The sequence below is a fragment of the Poecilia formosa genome, unplaced genomic scaffold (genome assembly GCF_000485575.1).
Source record: "Poecilia formosa unplaced genomic scaffold, Poecilia_formosa-5.1.2 Scaffold244, whole genome shotgun sequence".
NCBI classification, from domain to species: domain Eukaryota; kingdom Metazoa; phylum Chordata; class Actinopteri; order Cyprinodontiformes; family Poeciliidae; genus Poecilia; species Poecilia formosa.
The window spans coordinates 816,078-827,106 of NW_006800183.1; the positions used below are offsets into that span (position 1 = coordinate 816,078).

Here is an 11,029-nt window from a genome sequence, read left to right on the forward strand (position 1 = left end):
TATATAGACTAATATACATAGACTCAATGGATCAAGTTTTTTCCCCAAACGGTCCCCGTGTTGTTCTACAATTGGCCACAAGGAGTCACTATTCAGCGATTACACCCTCAGTCCCGCTCTGTTAGTTCCTCATCCTTCATATTCCCAGTGACTGCCGCTTTCCTTACCCGGTTCATGCGGAGCAGGATGCATGGCCTTCCGTGAGAATAGCCATAGTAGGGGTCCTGGATCCCTGAACACTCCCCCAACCAGGACCTCTTGAACTGACACGCTTTTCGCTCCGCGGTCTCCTCCAGGTCGTCCTGCATGAAGTACGAGTCGTGTGTGCACCGAATATTCTTCCTGTCCTGAGTAGCGTCATTGTACGCTGGAAGTGGAGAGCAGAGGCAAACCCAGGGAGGTAAAAGAAGTGTCCTTTAAACTCATACACAGCATCTGCCCTGGTAAAATCTACATAAAGAAGTTCAACAATCAACACCAACATTGCTGTAAACTCATGGAGCAAAATTGGGGCCACAAATTTTGGGCCGTAGAGGTTGTTCAAAAGAAAAAGAAAAAAAACAACTGAAAATTTATTTTGAAACTGAAAAAAATGTTTGAAATTGAAAGAAAATCTTAAGCTGAAAAAAAAGACTTGAATCTGATTTTTTTTTTCATTTTCAAATATTTATTCTCAGTTGTTTTCAGTTTCAAAACTTTTTTCAGTTTAAAATCTTTATTTTGTCAGTTTCAAACTTTTTTTCAGTTTTAAAATATTTTTTCAATTAATTTTTTTTTTAGCAAACTTTCTGGCCCTAATTTAGCTTCATATGAATACACTCTAACTTTAGTAACTTTTGCCCAGAGTCTATCACTAATGTGCTCTGGATATATCCTAATTTTTATGTATTTTGGCAAAATTTTGACTCAAAAATATCAGCAAGGTTTCAGTTGTATTGGGAACTTGTCCTGTTCTAACGGTACTTTTATATCAATTTATTAATTATTAAGCTGCAACAACTTTAATAAAAATAATTTTTTACATGTTTGTTGAAACAATGATGTAGTTGTGACAGTAGAGTATGAGACAGATAATCTGTGATATAATGTAGCTTCTCTAAGTAATAAACAACCAATAAGAGCGCCACGCTATGCTACGCTGCACCTAGCATAACATGTTGTGCATGCTCCGGCTAGTTAGCATGGCCACCAATAACAGCAGATAAACAATTTTCCTATAACGGCAAATTGTTTTTCCACTACTAGCCCATTTAGCAGTGAGTGCATTAGGATGTTTGGAAGCGCTAAGACCCGCCTCCTGGCTCTGATTGGTTGTTTTTGGTCAGGAGAGCTACATTCCTTCAGATGGCAGTGATTGATGTTTTCACAGCTTATCTATTTCACAACAAACTGTCACAACATGGTGATTATTTGAACAAATATGTGAAAAAAAACATTTTTTTTAAATCAAAGTTACATAATGCAGCTGTAAAGCTAAATTTCACAAACACAAATGCAAATTTTTGTAGAGAAAACCAGATTTTTCTGTTTTTTGATTGAGTTTAAGCAATATTTTCTCATAATTAGACCTTCAACTAATCAAGAAGCAAAAAAGACAGTATGGACTTGTACCACCTTACCAATAAACATTTTTGGAAAAATAAAAATAAAAAAGAGGAAAACCGAGGGGAAAAATGAGAGAGTGAAGGAGCGAAAGAGGAGGGAGTGAGGCATAAATAAACCTTTGCAACAGCAAAACCCTGCCAGGCTCAGGCCTCTGGCAAAAGGAACCTGACAAAAGCTTGGTTTGAAAAAAAACTGTACTGAATGGCTACTCTCTGCCCACAAAGAGGCTTCCCTTCCCAGCATGCTCTGCAGGAAACAAATGTTAAAAAATGAGACAAAGGTAGAAGAAGATGAGGATTAAGAAAAAACTCTGAAGTTTCTTTCATTTTCAACAAACTCAGCAACCTCAAAGTTTAACGTCATCGCGCCCAGACGGACTCACGTCTTAGATATTCATCAATGGACCGGGTGTACTTCTTCCAGGATTTGCGGTCCGACGCATTGAAAGCGATGTCGTGGCCTTCTAGGTGTGGGGCCATCGTCAGACCTGCCAGTGGAGACCCAGAGACAGTCAACTGCACAGAGCAGAATGAAACGCGACGGCACATCAGAGTCTGGGGGCTTTCTTACCTGGTGGCATCACTCTGTCATTGAAGGTGGGATGATAGGGACTGATGGACCACATGAGGCAAAACATGCAGCCGCCAAACATGGCCGCCAGAAATGCGTAAAGTGCAGCATAGAACAGGAGAATGAGACCTAGACAGAGCGGCGGGAAAATGTTATTACACAAGAGGTTATGTCTGATCTGAGCGAAGGGAAATAATGAACCTTATTGTGTGTGTTTGTGTTGTCTGGAGTCCAGTTCCTGTCTTTGATTAGTTCTGTCTCTAATTTGTTTATGAAGACATGAAGGGGGGAAATGTTCCCCCTTCATGTCTGGAGCTGCAAATAATCTCTACAGCCCATACACTGCAAAAACACAAAGCATTACCAAGCCTTTTTGGTTGTTTCTAGTACAAATATCTTAGTACACTTAAAATAAAACAAATATAACTTAGAAGTAACTTTTCAGCAAGAAACAGGAGCTTGTTTCAAGTCAGTAATTCCTTAATATTGAAAAACTACTTGATAAAAATGAAATCATCTTCTAATGGAGAAAAAATATTATAACTTATAAAATGTGTTGGTCCAACTGGCACTTTTTCATCAATATTAAGTCCTTATTAGCTTTAAACAAGCTCCCATATCAAGCTGAAAAGCTTCTTATAAGTTAGTTTTGTCTTATTTCAAGTGTAATAACATATTTGCTCTATAAACTAAACCAAAAAAAATGGTATGAGTTTGTATTTTTGAAGTGTATAATAACTCCCTAATAAATAAATCCTGAGGTTTTGCATTTGCTGCAAAAACACCAAAATCTTACAAATTATTTTTAGTCTAGTTTCTGGTTCAAGTACGCTTAAAATTTGACAAAACTATTGTTTTGAGTCAATCATTTCTTAATGTTGATGAAAATTTACTACTTCCACTGGCAGATTATTTTACTTAGAGCAAGGCATTTTTTCATGTGAATAATGAAATAATCTGCTAATTGAAGTAGTATTTTTACATCAATTTTAAGGAATTATTAACTTAAATAAGCTCCTGTATGTTGCTGAAAAGTTACTTGTGATTTAGTTTTGACTTATTTCAAACATAATAAGATATTTGCACTAGAAACTGGACCAAAAACACATTTATATTTTCTGTTTTTGCAGTTCAGTTTATAGTGGAAATATTTACACAAAAAATCACTTAAAAGTAACTTTACATCAAGATAAAGGAGTTTGTCTTAGGTCAGTATTTCCTTAATTTTGATGAAGAAGTACTAATTGCACTTTAAAATTGTTTCACTTATAACATGGCAAAATCTTTTGTTAAAACTTAAATAATCTTGACATTTTTAATCAACATTAAGGAATTGTTTACTTAAAATAATCAAATTTATTCTGCTGAATTTAGTTTTGTCTTATGTAAAGTGTGGTAAGATATTTGCACTAGAAACTAAGAAAATTTGGTTAGACTTAGTGTCTGCACAGTGATTGTTCTGCTACTTTTTAACTAATCTAACTAAATGCGTCCTAAACTTAATGGCTTTTGCTGTGCGTGCAATTTTACAGCGGACTAGCAGCGGCCCAGCGGCCACAAAGGCCTTTCTGTTTGAGCTCAGTGAGAAATCTCCCAGCCTGTTCTTTCACTCAGGAACACAGTGAACCTCCGGTTGCCATCGTAGTGAAGTTTTTTTTTTTGCAGCCATAGAGGCCCAGCCAGCTCCAAGGAGCCCCAATCACCCCACTCTGGCATTGTGTCCCCTCATGCACACTTGCCTCACAGGACACGCAGAGCAGACTTCAACTCAGGGCCCTTTTCTTCAGAGGACACATGGGCCCCACTTCTCCACAAGTGTGCACGCACTGGTTGTGTAGCTTCATTCAGCTCTTATCCCTGCCTGAAGGTGAAGCGGTTCATTTTATCCATGAAACTGAGACTTTCTTGAAATGCATTTGTCGACTGCAACACGTGGCAACAAGCGCCTGCTTCATCATATTAGGGATGCAACTAACGATTATTTTAGTGAGCGATTATTTTGACGATTAATCGGATAAGAAATTGGCATATTCTGCAGATTTTTCATTTTAGACTTTTTATACTATATTAGAAATACACAAAAATGCAAATAAACTAAATTGAATTCCCTTTTCCCTTTTTAGATATGAAAATGAACATTTTATTGTGTAAAATGGAATAACACAGCATTCATTGAGTGGACGCTTGATTACATCAACAATAAAGACAACATTTCTCCTAGAGTTGACATCAAGTGATGATTATTTTTTGGATTAATTACGCTTAATAGTTAATTATTTTTAACAGAATTTGAACCAGGTGAAGCTAAAACAGCCACTGTAGGAGTTCTGGGTGGATCTGATTTACAGATAAAGAGTTTTTTTCATAAATGCATAAAATGTATGTATTTTTGTACAGTTTTGACTTAGTGTGTTGTTCTTTCAGCAAATGGTCTTTTTTAGAGCCTGTATGCTGCAGTTTAGCGATTATTTGATTCCTTAGTCAGGTGACAATTATTTCAATAATCGATTAATCACAATTAAACCAAGTAATCGTTTCAGCCCTATGTCATAAATGACTCAACTCATCCAGTCTGTATCAAACGTCTCAATTTGCCAGTAATCTTAATGGCAACAAAACGGAAATTGATATTTTATAAATTGGTAAAAATACAGTAAAATTATCCAACAGTATTTAATTTGATGCATTTGTTTTACATTTTTATTTTAAAAATCTGATGAAAGGCAAATGATTTGGTATATAAGTGGCAAAAACGTCTTTCTTTTAACTTTCAACACAGCGAGTGCAGTGTCCCTATAACGAGGACAGAAGCTGATTATTGGTTTCACATGAAAGTATCAGAGCCAGTCAGTCAGTGCAACCCTAATTCTTCATTTCCTAATTTTCTGCTGATTCAAAAAAAATAATTAAAATTTAAATTGTAATTGGACAATTTCCTTTGATCAGCTCACACAATCGATCGGTAAATCAAATACAAAAGAAAACAAAACATTTTTTCTTAGTAAATGCATCAAAACTGAAAACTCCCACTATCTTCTACCAACATGTAATAAAGAAAATCAGAACAAATTAACGGACGTATGCTTTAATTCATAGAGTTGATTTTCCAAACTAATCATTTTCTGCTGGATTTAAAACTTTACAATAAGGTTCTTCATTATCGATGGATAATAAATAGTTCACAGACATGTTATTAATTAATCTGTAAACACTTTATAAATCATTAATAACTGATTATTATACATTAATTAAGGCTGAAACAGAGACAAAATCTACTGGTCTCTTGCTAACTGGTGAGCCAAATTTGTTCACAAATGTATTTTAATCTAGAGTTGTTACACTAAACATTTCAGACTACATTTTAACTACTACAATAAGCATTTGTGAGCATAATTTTTTTTGCCTACAGCCTCATTCATACTCTTAATTCATGCGTAATAAACAGTTATTAATGACTTATACAGTGTTTATAAACTATTTACTAGTCATCTATTAGGAGAGTCTTATTGTAAAGTGATACCATAAGTCCTATCTCTAACAAAAAACCTGCAACAATTTCTGTCCCAATTATCGGAATCAGATTATTTTCCCATAATTGTTCCTGATTTGTATTTGGGAGGTCAAATACGAAAACATCTCACGGAAACTAAGAACTCCTGTTATCTTCCATCCATGAATGCAACAAGCAGTAAGTCGCCGTTTGATTGCGCTTTTTCTAGCTTAAAATAAACCAGATAAAGATTAGGAACATTCGCACTGATGCAAATATTCTTGAAATTATTTAATTTTAAGATAAAGTTTCACTCAATCAAGGCACCTGTAATGGCTTCATTCACTTTTATGTCTCTAAAACAAAAAAAATATCGTAATGGGAATCGAGGTAAACCGGAAAATAGCCAGATTGGTGCATGTCTAACGAAGCTCAACGCTGAAGCTCGTCTACGTGTTTTACTGCAGCCGAGGGTCTTGTGAGTGTTCAGTTCAGCAGCGAGGTCGCCAAGGCTTTGGGAACAAGACAGCGGAGAGCATGGTAAGATTTAGAGGAATTTGATTCCTGGCCAATGCGAGGCCAAGAACCGTGTCTTCCCGCTGGGGACGTGTCCCCAGGCAGTCTGTGTCCCCAGGCAGTCTGTTTTTGTCGGGACTCTCTGAATCATCCATGCACCTATGTAAACATCAAGCATGAGGACACACAGGCTGTGGACTGGAGGAACATTTCCCACCCTCAACTTATCCTTGAATGCGCCTTGTGAAAACATTCAAACCCCATGCATGTTCCTGAGTTTGTGTGGAGTTTCTCATCTCTAAGACATGTAAAAACAGAAATAACTTTTGCAACAGCACACAGAACCTTCTAGAGCTTGTCAACTCACTCCAGCTCTTGCCGGAGCGACCCATGAATTCGTTGGTCTCTGCATTCCACAGGTACTTCTTGAGGTCGGCTATCTTCTGGTGGAGCGTCCGTTTGGGAATCGGCCTGCGCTTCCACCTTTCGAAGTTCAGGTCCTCCTGCTCCAGGGGCTGGTGCTCGGCCAGCTCCTCCTGCTCTTCCTCCAGCTCTACGCCATGTTTGAGTATCACCTTGGGCGGCTGGTGGAAAGGAGAAGAAGAGAAAAAACCCTCACCGCACATGTTCCAAACTGCCCGGTGCTGCAGTCGACCTATTTTCTTTTGCAGCAAGAAAAAACTGGCATGCCTCCTGATCCGAGTATGACCGATAATGTAAACTGCAAGACAGTGCTCTGCATGATAATGGACATCACACTGATGGTCCTGTCCCCGGTTTCTGCAAATTATAAACTCTCTGGTGACCTTGTGGCACTCGTTGGGAGAGCTGACCTCCGCTGAGCGGGACCCTCCTGCTTGGAGCAGCAGCTGCACGCAGCCAAGCTAGAGGGTCAACCTTACGTCCAGATGTTACTCACTGACTCACAGCGTCCACAGGCCAGGACACACAGATCCCACAAAAAAACCGCAGGACACAATCAATGAATCAACGTTGATTCTTTGATTGGATTATAACCAAATTTCAATCTGAGACATTGATTTCTGTTTTGTACTTACAGGACTTTTAATGAGCTTCTCCTCAGCTCCCCCTTCTGTGGTACTGGGATCCATGTTCTTTATAAACAAAAACCGCATTTATTTACTCACAATTCCATTTTTTTTACTTAATTTTGCAAAAACAAATCTCTCAAAATCACCCTTCCCTACTGTACACTTAGCCACAATTTTTAACAAAGAAATAACCTACCTGGAGTTTTCTTCTCAATATGAAAAATGCTGATTAATTAGTCGGAAAGCCTTCTTGTCCCGCTACAGAGCAATAATATTCGTCAAAAAGCGTGTGGGGGTTTCATTAGAAAGTTTGGGGCTTGCAGAGGGGGGACCGGGCACGGAGAGCCTCCTCTAGCTAGGAGCGCATCGTAGTGAATGAACGCTAAACAGAGAAAGCCCGGGGGTGGGATGCAGAGAGCTTTTTTTGGGTCCCAGAGTGGATTTGGCAGAGGCCCTGAATCACAGCGCTGCATTCTGGACACGCACCCGAACAGCCATTGTCTGAAATCTGGACAAGGAGTCCAATAAAAACCTGAATACAATATTTACAGCTCATCCCAAGGGAAGATACCGGCATTCACTGACTGGCTGCGTCATGTTTGCGCGCAAAAGCATCCGTGCAACTAATTTAATCTATTTATTTCTATTGATTTTAGTCAATCTAATGTAGTTCATATTAAAAATTTACAGGGAAACGTAAAACAATGATTTGCAAATGCGTGAATGCACACATTTCCTGCATTAAGTGCATGGACGTTATGGAAAACAGTATAAATTTACTTTCAAAAGTTCGTGTAGTTCTCAGTCCCGATTCAATCTGCACTCGGGGCACGTAAAGTTCTGTTACCCCCCTGTAAGAGTGGGACAGGGGGACTTCTGAGGTTCTTTTTTCTGTACCCCCTTTCCATGAAAAGAGTAATTGCGTCATGGAAAAATCCCTTGTTTGAGATTTGCGCGGCAAAAACGTGCGCACGTGTTCATGTACATGCATTTTTACGGTGAATTTAACGACTTTCACACAATGCATGCAGCATTTAAATGTTTTTTTGTTTGTTTTTGTTTTGTAAGCCCAACATTAGGCCCTAAATGCTCTTTAACAAAGCAACACGTCCAGTTTGAATGCTTATATTGAAGCTAATATCAGATATACTAAAAAACACAAAACAAAAACATAAACAAACGTCTTTTATTTTTGTTTTAAAATGTCAAATATTAAATAAAAAAATACAATCCAATATATATATTTTTTAGCATCATTACCATAGAGATTCGAAAAAAATGCCTTTATTATTATTATTTTTCCAAGTTTACTGGAAACAGAGACGTTATTCTGCAAGGATCCCAATATGTGACTGCAGATGGCGCTGTTTCATTTGTATACTGAAAGGTGTCCTACTCAATATTTCAGGACAAAATAAAATTATTTTATATGAACAACAGCATATAAAATAAAATTAAACATCTACCTAAATTTTCGATTAGTTTAGACGAGGATAAGCTAAGCCCAAACTACCCCCATGTATCTCTTTATTTTGAACTGAAACATTGCGTTGCACGTGAAAACAGAATCTTTTTTGAGAATTAAATAAAAAGTGACAACCAACCACATTTTCCACTACTAAACAGTGTGATTGGCACTGAATATTGTTTAATATTTCACAGAGACCTCTGGTAAAGAAGTCACTGCAAAAGTATGTGTGTGAATAACTGCTGAAATACAAATCCTGTGGACACTGGCCTTAAAATATTAACCTTTTTAACTGTAAGAGGTTCAGCTAGGAATGGGGTCATCCTAACATTTATTTTATATTTTTTATTTGATATTGTCATACAGCAAAATTAGAACCAGAAACACTACAGAAAACAAGTAAATCAAATAAAAATTTTATATGTAGATCAGCTGCATATATACAAAGTGTTATTGTGGAGACAAAAGATTTTTTTGCAGAGGTCAGTGTTTATAGGAAGAAAAAGTTAAAATATATCAAAACAAATGTTAATCTATAATTTTATACTTTCAATCTCTCAAATCTTTCTGAAAATTCTGACTTTTTTCCCCTCATAATTACTGTTATGATCTAAAAGTCCAATTTTATTTATTTTTTTTTTTGTGTGGCCCTAATCCTCCTGCGTACCTGAAAATAATAATTTCGTGATCCGAATATTTTGTAAATTTTTTCCTCTACGGTAGTTAGTCCTTCAGCGCACCACTGTCTTCTTGACAGGTGGTGGCGCTACACGGAAATGGAGTCGACCGTTAACTTATTAATCTTTCTCCTAACATTCTGGCTAAACAAACCTAGAGAGCCGTATAAAAAAAAACTAAACGAAAAAAAGGATAATCACGGCTACCAAGTGTTGACGTAGTTTTAAAAGCTAAACTCTTAAAAAAGCTGTAAGCTAGTCCGTCACAAATCGCCGTTTTTGAGTTAAAACTTAAAAAGGTTTCGTATAAAAATAGATAAGAGAATTGCCGCATTTTATCTTTTTATTTGAGGGGTATTGATTCACCCTCTACATTTCCCCCCGATGTGTAAACTAAGATTGTGTAATTTTCCGCTCTGGGAAAATTAGCTGATGATGTTGGAAGCCGAATTTAATAACGGACATCGGGGCAATGTAACGGTCAGGCACGTACGTACGTACGGTAATGTCAGCGTTACAAGTATAAGTGAAGGCTGTAGGGTGCTGTACGTTGTTTTTAGTGTTTGTGTGACATGCGCACACACCGCCAGCAGCAGCACCGACCTGCTGTCCGACACCGACACATCGTGAGGAGGGACACCGAGAGACACCGCAGCAGCCTCGGGAATGTAAAGGAGACAGGCTCGGGGACAGACGGAGAGCGGTCCTGTCTGTCAGAGAATGCCACAGCAAGTGAACGCAACCTCGGCGTTGGATCACGATCGTGACCCGTTGTCGTTCAGATTTCTACCCCTCGTTGGGTGGTGATTGTTATTCTTCATATTTTATTAGAAGAAGTCATCGCCGAACCAAGATGCCGCCCCGTTCTCACAGCCTCCAATCCAGCCGACTGACGCTCTCTGAGACAAGCATGGGTAGGTGTGCGCAAGGTCACTGCCTTGTCTGCACCAGCTTTTTATTGTTCAGTAACAGTACAGTGCATTTCTCAAATCCAATTTAACCACTTTGGAAACAATAGTTTTGGTTACAGTAACAGCTCCGTAAACATTAATATCCGTGAAAAATAGTCTAACACAGTCGTTGCACCACCAGGCGGGTATTTTCCTTCATGGCCGGGCCGCAGCGCGTCACTGCAGGTGCGGCGGGGCTGAGTAGCCACAGCAGCCTGGCTCTTATGGCTGCTGATGCTGCACGGATTTCACCAGGATGCTTGGCAACTTTATTCTAAGTACAGTCAAACAAACAATGCTTTTTAGGCTACATAAAAACACTAAATTGTTTGTATTTCTTATATTGACTGAGTCTAATATATTCATACAAAACAGCCACAGCTGAGTATTTTGATACAGAACACATACTGAAAACATTGTAAACAGTGCATAGTTGCATTACAGTTGAATTTGAAATGTAACCCCAGCTCTGCAAACTTATGTGTCCTTCAGTTGTCACTGGTGACACTGAATCCCTTTGTTTACTAAACCAAAGCATGTTTTTCTATCGATCTCTAGATATCAGCCTTATGGTTCATGCAGTCAAGACCAGTCAGCCACTTTTTATTTGTAAAATAAAAAGAGGTTTTTAAGTCACTATGTCATAGTTTGACCAAGATTGGAAAGAAATTATATATATACTGCTCAAAAAAAATAAAGGG

General features: G+C 38.1%; 2 protein-coding genes and 1 long non-coding RNA gene across 6 annotated transcripts in view; 1 reads left to right on the plus strand and 2 right to left on the minus strand.

The window, feature by feature from the left end:
- Positions 1-7,620, minus strand: part of atp1b4 (ATPase Na+/K+ transporting subunit beta 4) — a 10,685-nt gene extending 3,065 nt beyond the window's left edge. The window contains exons 1-6 of the mRNA XM_007569701.2: positions 7,430-7,620; positions 7,240-7,296; positions 6,549-6,765; positions 2,176-2,304; positions 1,988-2,092; positions 168-367 (exon numbers count right to left, since the gene is read on the minus strand). Coding sequence (XP_007569763.1) covers positions 168-367; positions 1,988-2,092; positions 2,176-2,304; positions 6,549-6,765; positions 7,240-7,293 — 705 coding nt within the window. The 5' untranslated portion in view covers positions 7,294-7,296; positions 7,430-7,620. The remainder of the gene's footprint in view (positions 1-167; positions 368-1,987; positions 2,093-2,175; positions 2,305-6,548; positions 6,766-7,239; positions 7,297-7,429) is intronic.
- LOC107838354 (uncharacterized) overlaps positions 1-11,029 on the minus strand; it is a 117,969-nt gene that overhangs the window by 7,628 nt on the left and 99,312 nt on the right. The window lies entirely within an intron of this gene.
- The window catches only part of tmem255a (transmembrane protein 255A), an 18,061-nt gene continuing 16,447 nt past the window's right edge, over positions 9,416-11,029 (plus strand). For 2 of the 4 annotated variants that reach the window (XM_016680494.1, XM_016680496.1), the window contains exons 1-2: positions 9,429-10,106; positions 10,210-10,292. In XM_016680494.1, coding sequence (XP_016535980.1) covers positions 10,099-10,106; positions 10,210-10,292 — 91 coding nt within the window. In that variant the 5' untranslated portion in view covers positions 9,429-10,098. Of the gene's footprint in view, positions 10,293-11,029 lie in introns of all 4 variants that reach the window. The other 2 variants (XM_016680493.1, XM_016680495.1) reach the window with 2 other exon arrangements.